General features: G+C 41.4%; 1 protein-coding gene across 1 annotated transcript in view; it reads left to right on the top strand.

The window, feature by feature from the left end:
- Positions 1 to 472: 472 nt before the first annotated feature.
- Positions 473 to 20,247, top strand: part of PTPRJ (protein tyrosine phosphatase receptor type J) — a 143,003-nt gene continuing 123,228 nt past the window's right edge. The window contains exon 1 of the mRNA XM_075129335.1: positions 473 to 955. Within this exon, the coding sequence (XP_074985436.1) occupies positions 899 to 955 (57 nt within the window). The 5' untranslated portion in view covers positions 473 to 898. The remainder of the gene's footprint in view (positions 956 to 20,247) is intronic.

The raw sequence follows: 20,247 nt of genomic DNA, 5'->3' as shown, positions 1-20,247 counted from the left end.
ATCTAAACGTTAAGGGGGGGGGGGGGAAGGAGGAAAAGAAAATCTCGTTAATTAGCATACTCCAGAACTGAGTAGCCCTGTTAAATCTCACCCTGCATGCGGGCTCACATCAATGCTTCTGGGAACTCATGAGTATCACAAAGAATATTTACATGCCATTCGTCCCGCTGTGTGCTCGTTTTAATCTGTTCTTTGAGTTCTGTGCATAATCTTCCGCTCTAGAAATATTGTAACAAGCCCCATGTGCTCTGAGAAGCGGAGATCTCGCTGTTTGCAGTACCAGAGAAAGCCCCATTAAGAATGTCCTTTTTCAGAGACTGAAAGGGGGAGGGGGGAGAGGAGAACATCCCTCTCCGGCTCCATTTCCCAGTCGATTGCAGAAAGAATGTGGGAGGGCTAGAAAAGTTTTGAGTGAGCCACTTCCTCGTCCAGCCCAGCTGGGAGACAGAAAGGGGGAATGTCAGATTGGGGGGGGGAAGTGCAGCAACAACTTCCCAGCAGCAAAATGGCCTTTTAAACCCTTGACAACAGGAGGCGAATTCCTCCCCCTGGCAGCAGCGGAAGCGATGAGTGTTCAGAGGGGAGGTGACTGACTCTCTCTCTCTCTCTCTCCCCAGAGCAGGAGGCGAGCTTCACCGGGAGTCCTGCCTGCGCATCTCGCTCCACCCTGCCCGGGACTTGCCCCCGCTCCGAACTCCCGCATTTTCAGCGCGGGGCGCGCGGCAGGCGGAGCGAGAAAGCAGCCGCCTGCGGAGCGCAGAGAGAGAGAGAGGCGGGGGGCGGGAGGGACCCCGCCGGGCGCTGCTGAGTGCTGGGGCGCGCAGCCCTGCCATGTCCCCGGGGAAGCCGGAGTCGGGCTAAGTGGCTGCGCCCGCAGCGGGGAGAGCTCTTCAGGACCATGAAGCAGCCAGGGCAGCTCTTCCTCCGCCTGCTGCTCCTGCTCTGCCTCGCCAAGGTAAGGCGCCCTGGGAGAGCCGGGGACGGGCTGGAGGGCGCCCCTGCCAGATCCCCCGCCGCATGCAACCGGCCCCTCTCTCCCCCTGGGCGCTGTAGTCTGTCCCCGGCGTCCCGCCATGCAGCCTGCCCCAGGGCACTCCTCCCCGCGCCTGGAACCTGTCCTCTTCTCGCCTTTCCCCTCCCTGTACTGCCCCCTCCCCAGCCACCTGTCAGTGGGGCTGGCCCTGGGAGGCGGGCTCCCGGGCTCGCTCAGGAGCGCGCGCGCGCTCGGTGGTCTCTGGCTGTGCCGCGCTCGGGGTCCAGTGGAAAGCCGTTCCGCCGGCGCCGGGCTGGGCGACCGGCCATGTGGCCGCAGCGGGCAGAGGCGGGAGGGGCAATGCGGGGCTCTCGGGGCTCGCACTCCGGCGGGGGCCTGGGTCAGGACAGTAGGGGGTGGGGGCTGTCGCGTTGCCACCCGGGCCGGGCGGGGCGGGGTGGGTGAAGCTGCAGAGCCAGGCAGGTGCGCTGCTAGGTCATGGGGGCGGCGGCAGGGAGGCTGGGTGTGTCTGGAGGCCAAGTGTGCTGGACTTGTTTCCTGGACACTGACAGCGAAGGAACTATAGTTCCTCTTAAGGGCAAGGCCCTGAAAAATGACCAGTGATCTGGATTTATTTTTATGTTTCTGTTGAGGTGCTCCACTTCTGAAATACCTTAAAGGAGCCTGGCCTGCAGAGGCCAGGTACTCGGCACTTACTGAAAATCAGGCCTCCCTAGGGTGTTTCAGGTTGGGCACCTGAACACCAAAGGACCCCAAATCACTAGTTACCAATTTTGACAATCTTGGCCTGAAGATGAACTTTAGCTCATTCAGTGGGAACAACTACAGCCCAGTAAGCTTGTGAAGTACACAGACCAAGTCCAGTTATTAGCTTCCTGTCAGCGGTGAATCTGAAACTTTTCAAGTCTTGAACCAGACCAGGAAGGGGTTTGATTCTCTGCTTGCTTAGACAAGTTTCACACTTGGGAGTAAATTCACTTAAATCAACACTTTAAAGCAGGGCAAGAGCGAGAATCCAGCCTGCAGTTCAGTTTCCAGCTATGGGAGACCTGATATTATAAAAAAAAGACATGGTGTAGCTATTTATTTCTTGCAAACTTGCATTTCTTTTAAGAATACTCTTCCTATGGTTTACCATTGTGTTGTGACCAGTTTGGTAAAGGCTTATCACAGTCAATCAACATTAAACTGTTCATATCTCAGACATTAGAGAGATACAGAGCACCAGCCCTGTTATCTCCTTTCAGAAGTTGGGAATTTTTAGGGAAATGGTCCACTTCTGTGGGGATTAAGCAACTCTGGAGTGTTGGATCCCAGAAAAATGAAAAGGCCTCTACCCATACTGTTTGTATATCCCTCTGAAATCCCTTCCAATCATTACCCAATATTTGTTGCAAAAATAATGTAGAGATCTAAGACTAATTTAGAGATGGGATCCAAGTATATCCCTTCCTAGATCTGAATACTCCTGAATATGGTAAAAGCTTGTATTTGTTGAGACTTGGGCAAGGGCTGTCTTTGGCCACCACCTTGCAATCTGACATTGCTGTGCTGCACCGGGATCTGCCTGCACCATGCCCCATTGATTTCAGTGGGGCTCTACACTAGCATAGGGATCTGCTTGTGCTGATCATCTTTCAGGGTCTGGGCCTTAACTTATGACCAGTGTTTTAACTTACGACCAAAAGAAAAGGAGTACTTGTGGCACCTTAGAGACTAACAAATTTATTTGAGCATAAGCTTTTGTGAGCTACAGCTCACTTCATCGAATGCTGTAGCTCATGAAAGCTTATGCTCAAATAAATTTGTTAGTCTCTAAGGTGCCACAAGTACTCCTTTTCTTTTTGCAAATACAGACTAACACGGCTGCTACTCTGAAACTTATGACCAGTGTTTTAATAAAAATCTCTCCTTAAATCATGACACCTTCCTAATTATGCTCTGATATACCTTCTCCGTTTCTTTCTGTCTTTCTGTATTTCTTTCTTTAAAGACCCATTGCATACAGAGTAATAAATTTGTATAACTTCATTTCATTTGTGACTTATTTTTGACACTTCTGTGAATGTCAAGAACTATGCTAGAATGTTTTAAGTTAGTAACCTTAATTTCTTAATTGTTGTTCTTGATCTTTTTGTAGTGTTTAAAAGCCAGTTCTTTTCAGGAAGAGGAGACAATGCCAGTGACGTTCATACTTGAATAAAAACTATAGCGGAGACCTGTCTTTGCTGAGGGCCTGATTCTGCAAACTCTTGCTCACATGAGTCGTCCTACCTCACTTGATTTCAACAGGGCTACTCGCATGAGTAAAGATAATTTTTGTGATCTGGCTGTTACGTTTGTACAACCCGATTGACTGCAATGGGGAAACCATTTTTAAACTTACTAAGTTATAGCAAAGACCATATTTGTGAGAATTAACAACTTTAAAATTACACTAAATATTTGACATTAGGGATTTGACAACATAGACCCAGTTTTCCAAAGTGGGGGCTATGACAGCATATTCCAACCCTGCATTTGGATGGCTGCATTGTCACTTAGGTGCATAAATGCCCTTTAAAATACACCTAGCAACCTGATCCTATAGCTTTACCATACACAGAAATCGCACTGAAGTTATATCAGTAGGTTAGCTATAGGATTGTGATGTAATTGTTGATTTGAGTTTCCAAGTAAAGGATTGGGATGTCTTACTAGGGGCACAGTATTTGAAATTTGGGCTCGCTATGTCTAAACATAATTGGGTACATTTAATACCCGGTGTAAATCGTTGAAGTCAATACTGTTATAGCAGGGATGAATTTGGACCATTTTTGCATTGCATTGCATTGCACGAATATAATAGCCATTGTTAACCATTATGGTTGAGTCTTGTTTAATATCTTTGGCCTAATAAACTGCATTATGTATTAACTGTTTGCTAAATTTCAGTTTTGAAACTGGAGTTGTTATAAGTCAACTTAATTTACACTTCAAATTAAAAACAGTTTAAAAATAAGAGTTTAATAAAAATATATAGCAAATTGCTCTATAGCAAAGATTTAAAGTGAAGCTGATTTAGGGCTCAGTTAAACTTAAAAAAAATAAGAAAAATACAAGGCTTTCTCTGCTACATTAAATATTCTATTTCTGGGGTGAATTGTTCATCTTGAAGTTTGATCAGCTCTTAAACCAACTCTTATTAGGTAGGTTTCAGAGTAGCAGCCGTGTTAGTCTGTATTCGCAAAAAGAAAAGGAGTACTTGTGGCACCTTAGAGACTAACAAATGTATTTGAGCATAAGCTTTCGTGAGCTACAGCTCACTTCATCGATGAAGCTCACGAAAGCTTATGCTCAAATAAATTTGAAAGTCTCTAAGGTGCCACAAGTACTCCTTTTCTTCTTCTTAGGTAGATAGGCATAGGGAATGCTTAACTGTGGAGACTAAAAATTGATGCCTTATGGGATGTATTTTGGAGTGATCTGTTGCTGTAAAATATTTTGTTTGTTTGTTTTTTAAATCTGTGAAGTTACACTTGGGTATCCCTACCCCCCAAAGCAGGTGATTGTTTATGTCATCGAATAGAGCAGAACTGCAGATGCTGGGATAAGTTCTTTCATTCTTGTTCTTAACCCCAATAAATGTTAAATGGTAGTCCTTCTGAATGTTCTAAACAATGAGCAGAGAACATTGATTCCTTCTATAATACTTTGCAAATTCTTTATTTTAAATATGACAGAAAATCAGAGAATGGTTTCCTCTTCACCGCAAATAATGATGCATATGCTGCATGTTCTGAAGGCCTCTTACAGTCGCGCACACACACACACACAAATCCTCTTCTGCATCTTTGAGATCACAATGCAGGCTCACAGTGTGGATATACAGTCTGTGCAAACAGCATTGCTATTAATAGTACTTCCTTAACTCTGCTAGGTACAGGCACCCATGATGTAGAATTTTCATGCCATGTAAATTTTTTGGTTGGAATTACTAAGTAAGAGAAAGTGAGAGAGAGAATGCTAATGAATAAAATCTTGTTTGGTTGTTTATCATATAAGGCTGGATTTTACTAACCCATGTAATTTTAATTTGTACACTTCCTTCTTCCTTCTAGAATTGCAGTGTACTAAGGGGGAGCGTTTCCACATCTGCTATGGGATGAAGGTTAGAAATTGTGGGTTTGAGTTCTAGTGACCTTAAAACCCGCCACTGGTTTAATTAAATGCTTTACCTGTGGGAGGAGAATGCTGTTAAAATAAATTAATCTGTGATTCCAAAATTGTGGTGTAGGAACAACTGGTGGTCTGCAGAGACCTAGTTGGTCAGATGCTGCTGGTTCTTTCCCTTGGTGTTCAGGTCCTTAATTGCAACCAAGGCCATGTCTACACTAGAACTTATGTCGACAAAACTTTTGTTACTCAGGGTGTGAAACACCGCTCCCCCCACCCCCGCCCGAACGACATAAATTTTGCTGGCATAAGTGGTAGTGTGCACAGCACTAGGTCGGTGGGAGACGCTTTCTTGCCAGCATAGCTACCGCCGTTCGCTGAGCTGGTTTTATGATGTCAACAGGAGAGAGCTCTATGATGTCAACAGGCATAACGCGGCTACACGAGCACTCTTACAGCTGTGCCACTGTAAGCTTGTAAGTGTAGACATGGCCTAAGAGCTTGAACACCTCTAAAGGTAACTGGAAATGGGGAGGAGCCAGCCTAGCTGCCTCTACAAAGGAGGGACCACTGTTCTGAGGAGAGTAAACAAGAGCCCCGCTCAAGGAGTGGGGCTACCAGTAGGACTGAAGCAGTCCTCCTTCAGCAGGAGAGGATTGTGCAGGAGAGAAGGGCTTAGGGAATCAGGGAAGAAGATAACCTAGCATGCCCAGATCAGAAGGGGCCAAAATGTGTAGGGGGAAATGGAGGATCTGACATCTAGGAAATGTGTGCAGAAGGAGAGGAACAGAACAGATGTCCACCCATCAGTTCTGCTAATCTAGAAGCCTATACCAAGGCTCTTCACTAAGCATAGATGGATCCAGTTTTTTGCATATCCATTCAGGCACACTTGGACTGCCATGCCTATGTACTAGAGAGTGCATGGTCAGGGCTTTAGACGTTCCTCCAAGACTCTTTGGTATTCACAATAAGGTGGGGAAGAGGAGTGTGGCCCATATCTCAAATCACATTAACAAGGCCCACCTTGGGAGGAAAAAAAAGTGGCCACTAGATGGGATACCTTGCATCTTCCCTAAACAATATAAAGCAAACACTTGCTACCCACTGATGTACCTTGTACATACATGTTCTGTGTTGGCCGTTTCTGTTTTACTTCTGTCTCTTTTTTCTTTGACACCTCCTCCCCTCCCCCCACCACATGCATGCTATTTTTTTTTGTCGTGCAAAGCTATTTCAAAACTGAAATAATTAAGAAAAAAATTCTAGCATGACTTAAATTAGTTCCCAACACTTGCATAGATATGCACATGGGCTGTGTGGTGTGAAAGAGTATGTATGCATGGCACTATTTTAGGCCTTAGGAAAGATGCATTAAACATGTTTTTTGTTTGGCCACTCAAAAGAGCTAATTTTGTTGTTGTTGTTGCTTGGTTTTGTGGTACGTGGGAGCATGTCATCTGCAAAAACATAAAATTGTTCTGCGTATTCTTTGCATAATATTGGCCTGGGATTTGGTCATGTGAAGAGTAATGAGAAAAAGGAAACAGTTTTGCCTGATCAGGCTATTGAAGCTGCAAAGGTTCTGATTCTGAGCCTCCAGCTAACTAGGAAGGAAACACTTGAAGGCAGGATCTTGAGCTGCATTATGAATTAAATTCCATTTGCTGCAGCATTGCAAGTAGATACTGTATGTCCATATTGCCTGGTCAAAGGCTTTCTCTGTATTCAGAGAAGGTCAAGACGTTTTCACATTATGAGTGTATATATTTCAAATCTCTTAGGTTATCTCAGCCTTCTCTCCCTAAACATGGCCCAGAGTGAAGGAGGCAGGTGACTAGCCATTTTCTTGGTCAGGATTTTATAATCTGTGTCAAAAAGGCAGATGAGTCTGTATGAGACTTACTCTGGGGTTGATTCCTTGCTCCTTTTGGCAATATTGCGATAGTTGTTGTCTGTCAGTTTGAAGAGTTATATTGAAGGTGGCCTTAGTGTGAGTGTTCCGTGTAGGGGGTTATTTATCCAAAGCAAGTTTTGAAGACATTCAGCCCCATATTTACTCATTAGGGCCTGTGGCTGTGTGTAGTCTTGAGGGCCTTAGTGGAGTCTATTAGTTCCTCTTCTTCCCCTGGCTCTGAGATTTGTTGCTCATGTGCAGTAAAATGAGTCGATTTGGAAGTTGTGAGAAAACTCCGGGGATTCCTCCTACTTATGTAAAGGTTTTCTGTTCCGTGAGATAATTTTTTCTTAAAGTATGACAAACTCATTGCTCTCCCTGGCATCAGGGAGCTTCTGCTGCTCTTCCTTGCACCGGCTTCTCTACGTAATTTTGAAATAGGAAGAACTGGTGTTTTGGGGGTTCCAGATCTGCTGGTGAGTGGCCTAATCTCCCAGTGAAAATAGAGGAAGCCCCTCAGCGTTTGCAACATTTAAAATTAGATTGGTGGTAACGCTAGCCCATATAGAAAGGGGAACAATCCTGCACTGGCAAGGGGCTTGGGTTAGCTGACATGATCCATCTTTGAGACCAGTCTGTAGCTTCTATGGATACTTAGGCTACGTTTATGCTACGGACTTTACAGTGGTATGGCTATCTCACTGCTCCTGTGTAGACACTCTATGCCAGCGGGAGAGAGCTCTCCCGTCAGCATAATTAAACCACCCCCGACGAGCGACGGCAGCTATGTTGGCAGGAGAGTGTCTGCCACAGGCATAGCGCTGTCCACACCAGCACTTTGGTTGGTGAAACCTATGTCGGTCAGTGGTGTGGTTTTTTTCCACAGCCCTGACTGACAAAAGTTTTGCCGACAAAAGTGCTAGTGTTGACAAAGCCTTAGATGATTCCACAGCTCTGTGTGTGTGTGTGTGTGAGAGAGAGAGAGACGGAGAGAATGAAGGTCATGATGTTAGTAGTTGCATTACAGCAGGAAGAGTAGCTTGCATGAACCATTGAGAAAAATGGACTCAAAACCCCACCAATGATTCTGTTACCATATCAGGCATACCCTGCCTTAAACACTCAAAACTGGTTCTGAAACCTGGTGTTTTCAGAATAATTGTGTCTTTGGCTGACAGTAAATTTCCATATGCATAATTATACCTTATTAATGTAAAAGCTGAACAGGAGTTGAACACTTGAGTGTGGAGGGGTGGGAGGCTTCTGTGATTACACTTGATTGCATTCTTTGGTGCTGCAGGAGTCTTTTAGACCTACAAAATGCTTCAGAATGGAACGAGAGGTAAAATAACTGAACTTCTCTAAATGTCTAAGGACTCTTTTGTTTAATTGTGTTTTTCCCGTGACAACAGACACAGGAATTCTAATATCTTACTAACACTGGTGAGCATGTACAAGTCTCAAAATTGCCTTTTAAATCTCATTGTAGTTCAAGGAATTATTGAAAACACAAGATTTTCCTCTGTGTAAAACACTCTTTCTTGGTCACACAGTGTTTTGCTGGTCCCCTCGCAGGATTAGCGACTTTTTGTAATCCTTGACACAGTTTGCATGACTCTTTCATAAAAAGCAGTCAGTGCCAATTAAAACTTGGTTTGTTTCTGTGCATAGTTCTGCTCTCTCTCTCACATATGAGTATTTGCAATTTTGTCATTCATGGATTTTTTTTTTTAAAAGAAAATATTCTTTCCAAGACAAACAAGATAAGCATATCGTTGTGCGAATTTATTGGCTTTCATGTTACTGTTGAAGGGTAAACTTCTAATGCATTGCACTGCATGTTAGCCGTGAGTTTCCGACTTTAAGAGAAGTTGCACAAATATGACCATACAGTGCACTGAAATCTCATCCCTGAGTCTTTATAAAGTGATATTTCCCTCAAAGCTTTAAAATTGCATAAAGAGAAACAGTGACTGGGAAAGATCAGTCTCTGTAACTTCTTGTTGGGGGAGGGGTGAGGAGTGCAAATAAACTGTACAATGCAGTTTTGTGCACCTGTGTTTGAGAGAGGAAGCCAGAGGCACCTATCTGAGGTCTAAATCTGGCCTTTTTTAGATTGGTGGGATTCTGATTGTAATGCTGTGGTATAGAAATCTGAATAGAAACCCTCCCCCCCATCTTTTGACATGACGTAAAGGGAAACTTAAAGTCAGCAGCATGAAAATCTGAATTCTTCTAAATGACACATTTCTTAAAAATTGTTAAGATTCCTGACAATGTAATTAGAGCTGATTGAAAAGTTCTGAATTTTCAAAATTTCAGTGAAAATGTTCTGTAGGAAGTTTTCATGCAAATTTTTTTCAGCTTGTTTAAACCAGCTTAGAGCAGTCAGTGTTTTTTTGAAAATTTTAAATTTTGCCCCCAAACTTAGGTTTTGAAGACTTTTCACAAAACAATGTGTTTTTTCAGTTAGCTGTATTATTAATATTAAGATGAATGGCCTAACAATGAAAATAGCTTGGATATTTTATAATTAACCAATTACAGATTAAATGTCTAAGTACAAACTGGGTTAATAATTGAAACAGGCATATATATGTTTAATGGTGTTTCCAGAGCTGTTAGATAGCTTTTTGTGATGAGTCGTGGTTAAGTGCAGTAAAAATTTTAAATGCCCCCTTGTTGAGAGATGGGGCTGTTAAATCTGGGATTGGATCTGTACGTCTTGTACTCTTCATAACAATGCAGTACTTGTAGTGATGCATGTTAGGTAACCATTAAAGCCTCACCAATGCTTGTCAGTTTGTTTGTTTGTTTGTTTATTTATTTATTTATTTTATTTTTGAAGAAAACCTACAGGGCAAAGGAGTTATCAAGTATTTCCACTTGGAAATCTCCCGCAGATACCTCAAAACAAAGGAGCTGAGAGGCAAAGGCAACAACAACGAAAACATGTTGACCATTTTTATATTGACCCTTCTGAACATAATGTCTTTTTTTTCACTCACGCAATCACAGATTTGCATATTAGAAAACCTGAAGCAATTTCATATTTAAGGTGAAACATCTGAACTCACTTGGTCCTCCAATTTCATGGCACAATGTGTCACTATCTTAATGTCACCCATCTCTTTCTTCCAATTCTAATTGTGTCTGGGTATTGGCTGGTAGTGGTTAACCCAAACTATAAACTGCTTTTTGAAATATAATTCTATTGGTTTGATGCAAAATTCTGTAACTATGAGTCTTTTTTTCCCCCTGGGTCTTTCTTTGATCCCCTCCTGAGAGCTCAGAGAAGGCTCACCTCCACAGAAGACTGCTCTTGTAGTCAAAGAGCAAAGATACAGTTCTCTCTGCTGTCCATCAAGACAACTCCATAACTATTACGAGGGTGTGGGACAAGCGCCTACTGCCAGTGCCATGAATGGGGAATTTTGCTATTGACTTCAGTGACAACAAGATCAGGCCCCAATTAAAAGAACAAGTGATAGATTTAAAAAAATTCAATAAATGGGACTTTAAAAATGTTGATCTTAATTAAAAAAAGCAATTCATGCATTAAACTTCATTTTGCAGTCATTTAGTCGACTGAAAAAAAGCTAGTAATTCACACTATAAGCAAACTGTGAAACAAAATACACACACACGCACACATCTATATTATAGTTGGCAAAGTACTGACACCAATTTGAGACTTTGTATGCTAAGCGTTAGCCAGCAGCAAATATTTGCAGGTTAATATAAGTTCTGGAACTACCCTAAATGGTGCTAATTTCCCAGCACTACAACGTAGAGCCCACAGTGTGTGGTTTAACTGGTATTTAGCTATTGTCTTTGAATCAATCTACGTATTTTGTATGCATCTGTTGAACTATTTCCTGGTTTCAGAGTAGACGTACATGGTGCACCAGAAGTTAACAGAAGACGAGCTCTGATAAGTATTTATTGTTTTGGAGTACAATAGTATTGTAAAGAGTATTCGGTCCACTTCTCCGCCCCCCAAATGATTATGGCCTGGTAAGAATAATTCCCTTTACAATTATAAAATTTAACAAACCTCCTCTACACAGTAAAAATGAAACTGTTTTGCTCTAGATTTGCAAAAGGCTGATCTGTCTATAAACTCCATTTCCTTCTCTAAAGCTCCTACAATGTATCCTTTTTGGCTCAGCAGAAGTGACTGTAAATCACCCAATATCACAAACAATTCTGGGCAATTGCCAAAGCAAACCCTACTCCATACAAGTGAACAAATTCTGTGGACTTGCCCTACTAATGTGAGGTTGAAGGTCACTTGTGTAAGAGGGGCTCAGTCTTCCTCTTAAAAGTATACAAACACCAAAAACTCTAACCTCTATGTGTATGTAGATGGAGCAATCAGCACTGCATATGAGCAATCAAAATCATACTTTTGGGCAAATCTAAATCAGTTCAAGTACACACACCCACTTGCACAAACCTCATTCTTTTCAGTCTCTGTTTGGGTCAATCTGTACATCATGTGAGTTACAGTAAGAAGCACCAATCAAAGTGTGCCAAAGATTTATTGTTGGAGCACACCCCTGATACATCCTTGCCTACCTTCATTGCCGCTTTCAGAGCTGGTCCCAGCAGCATGCTTCTTACTGCTCAATCGTGAATGAAAATGGACAGATTCCAATATGAAACAAAAAGATAAAAGGGGGTGTGTGGGGGGGGGGGGGGGCGGAGACGAGATGTCTTGTGTGCCAAGTATCATTTCCAACTGTTGCTGTGGGTTCTGTTTGTTTCCTTTGCCCCCAGGACTTCGCATCATCAACTGAGATGATCTCTGAAGTAACCTGTTAATCTGAGACTTTCAACGTCAGGTTGACTATTTGGCCCCAGTAATACAGAATCCTGTGGGAGAGGTAGGAGGCATTGTGCTCCCTAACTTAGCTTCCCTGATAGCAAAGACTTCTTTTTTTGACACCAGGAAAGACCTTTTAAGGCTGTCTCCTCTCCTCAAATTGGAAGTTTTGCTGCTCTGCCTTCCAACGCAGCTAAAGGAACCATCTGAATCCCAGTTTGGCACATGAGGTTCCTAGTAACAACTCTGAAGAGGTTTAGGAGTAGCAGTGGGCAAGAGCTCTGTCTCTCTCTCTTCCACTGTAGAAACCCTGCTGGGAAAAACAAAGTTATTATCCTGAAGCTAAAGAAGCGGTAGAGGGACTAGACACTTCTAGGCAGTTTCTTAGTTATGCAAAACCATTGCCACGCTTCTCTAATTAGACTGCTAAGAAGAGAATCTGTTGATCTGATGTCTCTTCTTTTGTCAGATTGCTATACTTCTTAATAACTCCTGGGCAGGCCCTGATCCCAACTTCACACTGTTAGCTCATGTGGCTAACACGTACAAACTCCCATGCACGGGGGTAAGCTACATAAGCTCCCAAGTCAACTCTCTGGTCCTTGTCTCCTGAAGTCAACTCAGGTTTCAAATTGTACACATAGCCAGGCAAAAGGAGCATGGCTTTGTGGTGGTGGTGTTACCTTCATCCTTCCTCCCTCCTTCACTTCCTCCTCTGGTGTGCTGCAACCAGCATGTTTAGTGACCTTTACACTGTAAGCATTTGGGGCAACTATTACAAATTGGCATCGTACCTAGCACAATACGACCCCGATCTGATTGGAGCCCCTGGGCACTGCTGTAATTCTTTTTCAGTTTCCTGCTGATTTTTAGGAAGTTAACATAAAAGTTGATGATGCGTTATATCCACAAATATTTCCTTCTGAGCATCAACAGGGTCATAAATGACAGCTGGAGACAAAACCTTCTCTGCAACTACTTCCTCCTTTTTTATGAATAAAGTATTCCTTCTTTCTGGTCATGAATAGGTTGTAAATCAGACAAAAGCTGGGTTGTCTTTTCATTTCTGAGTGAATTGATTAATTCTTGTCCCATTTATGTATAGCAAAGGTCTTCCTTACAACAGGCACAGATGAAAGATTGTTTCTCATACTGTAAGGGGAAATTCACCTCTGGGCAGAAGATAAGCCTGAAGTTGGGATCCACTTAAGTTTTTTTTTCTTTAAATGGCTTAAGTGTGACTTAAGTGGTGCACAGGCCTTGGGCTGCACAGCAGTAAATTTCTCCCTACCACCTGGCCCCTGATCTTGCAATGCATTAAGTCTCAGTTACTTCAAGTGGACTTGGTAGTGGTGCTGCCTGCATACAAACCATTACAGGATCAGAGCCTAAGAGAGCACACTATAGCCTTGAACCTGCAAAGGGCCCTTATGCCTGCATAGATCCCTTTGAAAGATGAAGGTCAAAAATACTTCCTATTATATTGACGTAGGATGTTGGGAAAATCAGCATGCTAATAAAAATGACTGCATTTAAATTGATATTATCAAGCTGTTTAGGCCCCACGTTGTACATATCCCTAAAGGTTATTATTCATTAAAACAAACCTGTTTGTAATCTTATGTTAACAAATGCTTAGTGTCTGTGTGTGGTTTTAACACTAACCTCTTCATAAGTCCCACATACAGATAACGCTGCTTGTGGGCAATCTGTGGTTCATATGCACTTGCACAGCTGAGTGTGAAGGATGTAAAATAAAAATAGCAAATCTGGGGGGTGTTACCCTCCACACTTTAGAAATGAAAAGATCAATATGAGAAATGTGTAGGGGTGTAATTCAGAAGGACTTGGAGAATAAACAGTTTTAAAGGTTTGTTAAATCTGGGGCTTAGACTCTTTCCTGCCTGCATTCTTAAGAAACTGAAATGCAAGTAGAGTCTTCCAAACCCAAGAGCCCTCAAAAGGAAATGGGGTGGAGCTAGGGAGAATGCGCAAAGAGCCAGATATGTGCAACCTTTATACATTTGCAACATACGGGAGCTGCTGAAGCAGAGCTTGTGTGCACATTGTTTCATTACTGTAAGGTAAAATTAAACTGTATTCATCTGTGAAATAAAAATTTAATCAATCCCCTTGCTTCTTGATGAGATCTTGTAAGAACATGGGGCCACTCACTGAAATTAATGGAAGGCAAGTGTAAAGCTATTTCTGTAAGGTCCTGATCCAAAGCCATTTAAGTCAATGGGAGTCTTTCCATTGACCTCAGTCGGTACTGGACCAGGCCCTAATTGAAGATAGTGATGTTAACATGTAAACCCTCTCCTCTAGGTTATGGAATGTTCCAATTCTCTTCCACCCCGCCCCCCTCCCCCACACTTCTTTTTATGACTGGCAACAGTGATATGGACCAATGCCCCTAATTTGAGAACTATTTAAAGCCAGTAAAAGGAAATACTAATTCATCCAGTTTGCAGTCATTCGGTGGAGTTTGCTCTTGCATGAGATCATCAATTTGGAGACTGTAGCTGGCTTTAAAAAAGGTTGGCTAATGTAGATTTATGACCAATGACCTTTGTAGTTTATATATGTGAAGATAAGTGTAATAAATGTCACACTTTAGAGGGCGTCAGCTGATCATCACAGTCCAGGAAGAAATATGACTCCACTGTCCATGTTCCGCACTACACACTAGAAAGGGTGCATTTTCCTCTTGCTCTAAAACGGGAGCTGGCCACTGCAGAAGAGGGCCAGTGGTAATTGATTATACTATGTTTCGCTAATATGAAACAATACTACTTATTGTAGCATCCGGAACCCCAAGTGAGGTGCCTACAATTCTATATTACTATTACACACACAAAAGGATGGTAAAAGAACATTACTAAGGTTGCAAAGTCAAGAACTTCAAAGGTTAGGAAATGCCAGAATTAATATTCCATGTGTAACATTTCATTTTGCTCCCTTGAACTAATGCATTATGATATTGTCTTTAATTATATGATCACATACTATTTTTTTCCATAAGACCCCTGCCTCTTTCAGTGCACAGAATGGATCGTGCTCACTTAATGAGCAGCTATTATATATTTTGTTTTAGCCTCACTGTTCAATGTGTGGCTCCAGGCCTTATTTATATTGCAAACTATTCTGCTCTGAAGGCAAAATTATTAATTTCCTCATTGGCTTTTCTATGACACTTACCGCTATAGTATCTGAGTGCTTCACAAATATTATCTTCACAAAATTCTTGTGAAGTAAGTGATAGTATTTTCTCCATGTCACAGATTAGGAAGTGAGACACAGAGATATTAAGGCCAAAAGTATCCACTAATTTTGGGTGCTCAATACGAGAAACCTATGACATGATTTTTTGCAGAATAATTTGAACATGTGAAGCACAATATAATGCTAAGCACAGTTCCTATTTACTTCAGTTGCAGCTGAGAATGCTCAGCACTCATGCAAATCAGACCCCAGGGTTTTAAGTTGGAAAGTGAGGAACACACAGTTAGTGACCACCAATGAAAAATTTGGTTTACCCCTGGGGGAATTCTGTGCCACTGTGCAAGCATGGAATTAATGTCCCCCACAGTCTCCCTCCCCCAGCAGAATATTTGATTCTGACCTGGAGGCAAATGGAAGCCGTGAGATGGGTCACACTGCAATTAAACCCTTTGCCCACCAGGGGCTGATGAGGCGCAACCAGCCATGGAGACATGTGCAGATATGCCTGGCTGAATGGGGTGTGCGGGACAGGGGCAAATGTGTCTGAATGGGAGAGCCAAGGGGTCAGCCAGGGTCTGCATGGGGTAGGTTCCCCAAATCCATAACAATTCCCCCGCAAAAAAACAAACCCTATTCCATACTTCTCCCATCCACACCCAACAACCCTCCAGGTTCACTCCCAGGCTCTTTCCGAGCAATTACTTCCCTCTTCCTTAGCTTCTCCATTATCCCGGACTCTGCCAAGCCTTTGCACTGCTTCTGAGGGGTGTGGGAAATACATTTCTGTACTGTAGTTTAAATGAATTATTACTGAAAGTTCTGTATTAATAAGCTTAGTAAGGAATCTATTTGTCAAAAAAAATTTCCTGAATCTTTTTTGATGTCTGTATTGTTACAGACATACTTGCTGACAGGTATTTCGAAATAAATTACCAAAATAATTGAAACTGATGTGATTATATTGTGTATGTATCAGAGGGATAGCCGTGTTAGTCTATATCCACAAAAACAATGAGGAGTCCGGTAGTACTTTAAAGACTAACAGGTTTATTTGAGTAAAAAACTCATTTCTTCAGATGCATGGAGGTTTCAGGGTTTTTTTTACCCACAAAAACTTATGCCCAAATAAATCTGTTAGTCTTTAAGATGCCACCGGACTCCTCCTTGTTTTTGATTATATTGTGTTATTTTGACAAAATTATGCATATTATTGTGTGCAGAATTTTTAGTTTTTTTGGCATAACTCTGGGGCAGGGATGGAATCCAGTTAGAGAGAGAAGTATTCAGCTGCCTTAACCTGAAATTTCTCTTCTTGAAATTTCCTGCATCATTTACTACATACCTTCTAGCTTCTGAACAAATGAAGCAGGGGTCCTAGAGACAACCGCCTCCTCCTCTACACAACTCGAATACGCTCCCACATTTGGATGGATTTTAACTGGCCAAAAGCACATCACTGACACAAAAGCCATCCCCCTGGTAAATTTCAAGTTCTTGCTCCAAAGCATGGAGGCATTTGACCTATTCAAAGAAAAGATTGCCAGAATTTTTAATACGGACAAAACATTTTCCCTTAGCTGTGTTCTCAGAAACAGCTGAACCGTTTTGGCTGATATTTAAAAATAATAATAATATTCAGTCAGAGGCAGACACACAGCATGAAAAATTTCAGCCCAGACAGCTAGTTTGACAAAGTTCTAAGCAATTGAAAACAGGATCTTATAATAGGAAGTATCAGGCAACTTTAATAATAAGTGGTGCTTAATAAAGTTGGGTGATATTAATGGGTTAGAAACTTCAGTGACTTCCCTCACCAGGTCACCCCATGCAACCTCTCCTCCTGCTTCTGTATCTGTCCCTGCCACTGTTCTTCCTCCACAACAAGCTACCATATTTGGGTGTTCTCAATTTAGACCAGTGAACCCGCAGCAGTGCTCTGTGGAAATCTCTAGTGCTCTGAAGAGAGGAAACCTCACAGCACACAACTGTAATGGAGCAGTGACAAGACCCAGTACAGAGTTGCTGGCACACTTCTAGAAATGAAACCTTTTCTCCCTCATTCATTATGTGCTTAGGGTTGGAGAGAAGGATCTGAGAGTATCCCCAGAAGGAATCTAAATGGGGAAAAGGAGCCTTAGTGGGAAGTCAAGAAAAAAGGAAGAGGCCTTTTTGTGAGTGGGAATCATAGAATCCTTTGGCTTGGATGGTTCCTAGTCTAGCACATCCCCTTGCACTATTGCAGGATTGACTCCATTATTCATAACCCGTAATGACCATTGGATGTCAAATCTAGCTTTTAATAGCAGTTGAAGTAGATTTCACATATTCACTTACTAGCTTGTTCCATTGCTTAGCTATTCTTCCCCATCCCATTTAACCTAAATATTTCCTGTTGCAGTTTTAAAACATACCTATTCAATACAAATCCTTTTTTAATATATGGGTTCACAGTTATCCTTCCATCAGTCTACCTTTCTCCAGACTGAAGATGTCCAGTGTTCTTAAACCTTTTCCAAGGCTTTATATTTTATGTTTCTGTCCTGTGAATTTTTCTCCAATTTATCTGTATTTTTAATTAAAAAAAAAAAAAGTGTCTGAAAGTACTGAACATAGTACTCCAACTGATGTCTAACCAGTGTGAAGTGGTGTGGAATAATTACTTTACTTGTTTTACATGGTGCTCTTATTGATAGAACCCAATATAGCAAATGCCTGTTTTGCAACAGCATCTTACTGTTGACTCCTTCAATTCATCATCCTTTTTAACTCCTAGATACTTGCCTGTAGAACCAATGTCTGGTTCAGTATTCTTCCATTGTGTGTTTCTATACTTGGCTATTCTTTTAATATTTGTGCTTATTGAGGTGCACAATTATTTATTTTTTTAAATCAGCAAATTTCTTTAATAATCTCAGTGTTGTATTTTTCTTTTAGCTCTGAATTTAACTAAACACACTCTATTTCCCCCTTCCAAGTTAGTGTTCAGAGATAGTGAGTGAGGTGGAACCAAATACCTGAGTAGTTTAATGAAAATATTTGACTTAGAACTCGGTCTTGTAGGATATCACTCAGTATTTCTTCCACCTTGCTGCTGAATTCTTTGTAATTAATGCGTTCATTTTTAAGTATATTTGTCATATAAATGTTTTTTTTTTTCTAATCTGCATTTGTCTGTTTTCCTGATGAGAATGTAAAGTGGAACCATAGCTAGTTCTTTTATAAAATTGAGAGATACTATGTCACAGGAACATAGGAATTTCCCTATCAGATAAAACCTAGGTCCATCTAATCCAGTATACTGTCTCTGACAGTTGCTAGTATCAAATGTGACCTGTTGTATTTTAATTCTTGCATTAAATTTGTTATCCTGTTTTATAAAAAAAGTAATAATTTGGAATGTTTTTATTTCTACTGGATGTTGTCTAATGTTTGTTTTCCTCTTACGTGTTCACAAATGGACTGCTTTTATTCAGTCAAATTAGCATGTTCTCATTAAACTTACTGGGCTCTGATGATTGAGTTTCCTTCTCTTCCCTTTTTAAAACCAGGCAGGTTGTTTTCTCTTTTTGTGTGTGTGTGCGTGTGTGTGCGTGTGTGTAAATGAAATCTCACAAGGGAGGACTTCAGATTATCCTTCCTTTATAGCCAACCTTTTACTGTTCTCTGACTCAGTGATGTCACTGTCCAGTTTTATGACTTCATAGCTGATTCCATGGTGATGAACAGTGTTGTTAGCAAAATGAGATTGTGATAAATAAATCATGCAAGAGGAGGGAACTGTTTGTTAAATATTACTTCTATAGCACCTTCTGTCAGAGTATCTTAAAGTCCTTTATAAAGAGTAATTTATTAAGCCTCACAACCTATGCCTCTAATTTAGGTGGTATCACCTCTATTTTATAGATATGGAAGATGAGGCACAAGGAGGTTAGGTGACTCTGTGAATTAATGGCAAAATAGAACCCAGATCTTCTGAATCCCAGTCCTGTGTGCTAATGTTTAGAGGACATTCCTCTTCCATGTAATTCAAGGAGAAAACTTGTGTTGAATATATATGAGTAAGCATGGTCAACTGTCTTGATGCCAAGAGAGTAAAGAATTATTTTAGCACCACTAGCCAAGGCACATAGTGATATATGCTTGCCTGAATGTAGAGCAGGAGAACAGAAATGAGTTTTGTGTCCAAAATAATTTGTTTTAGTACTTGGCTTGTATTTGTTTAGCATCAAGTATTGTTTGAAAGAGGAATATTTTTGTTAAAGGAAAAGGAACTGTGCATTGAGATAAGCAGCAAGAGAATAAAATATGACATGTATTTGGCTTAAAATATGCCTGTCAAAACTTAATGTATTTCTGGGGGTAGTCTTTTCTTCTTTTATTAATATTATCAACAGGTTTTTTGTTTGCTTTTGTTAGGTCTACAGGAAAACAAAAAATATTATTAAATTAGTTGTTCCTGAAATACTAATTGAAAAGCATTGTTATATAAACCCTTTGTGTTTTAAGAGAAGCATACCATAGTCATGGAGACTAAGCTCAGAAGTTGTTTTAAGAAGCTACCAGACTGAAATGACCAATGTTTGTGTTATGTTGCATGTAAGGGGTTTCTTCAGCTAGGTAGAGAAGCAACATGTTGTTGCTTTCAGTCTTGAGCTCCTCTTGGCTCAATGGTTGGTGGTAAGCAGTCCTCCTTAACTGAGTTGCTCTGTTAATTCGGAGCACTCCCTCTTTTAAAACCAGCGCTCTTTAAATCTCATCTCAGGGTCAGATTAAGGCATGGGCACAATAGGCCCCTAGCTCCTGGCATCATATGACAACATCAGAATCTGTTTTAATTAAAAAAATTCTAACCCTCATGGTTATTCCAAAGGTTATCTTGAAAACTCAACCTGAATGGAATTGATTCAGTTGTGCCTGCCTGAGTCTGCACACAGCCTTCAGCAGAGGGAAAAGCAGGATTCATAGATTCCGAGGTCAGAAGGGAGCCACTGTGATCATCTAGTCTGTATAACACAGGCCATAGAGCTTCCCCAAATAATTCCTAGAGCATTTCTTTTAGAAAAACATCCAGTCTGGATTTAAAAATTGCCAGTCATGGAGAACCCACCATGGTAAATTGTTCCACTGGTTCATTAAAAACTCACTGTT

The sequence above is a fragment of the Caretta caretta genome, chromosome 6, assembly GCF_965140235.1.
Source record: "Caretta caretta isolate rCarCar2 chromosome 6, rCarCar1.hap1, whole genome shotgun sequence".
NCBI classification, from domain to species: domain Eukaryota; kingdom Metazoa; phylum Chordata; order Testudines; family Cheloniidae; genus Caretta; species Caretta caretta.
Note: the sequence above shows the minus strand (reverse complement) of the source record. Positions and strands in the feature narration are given on the sequence as shown.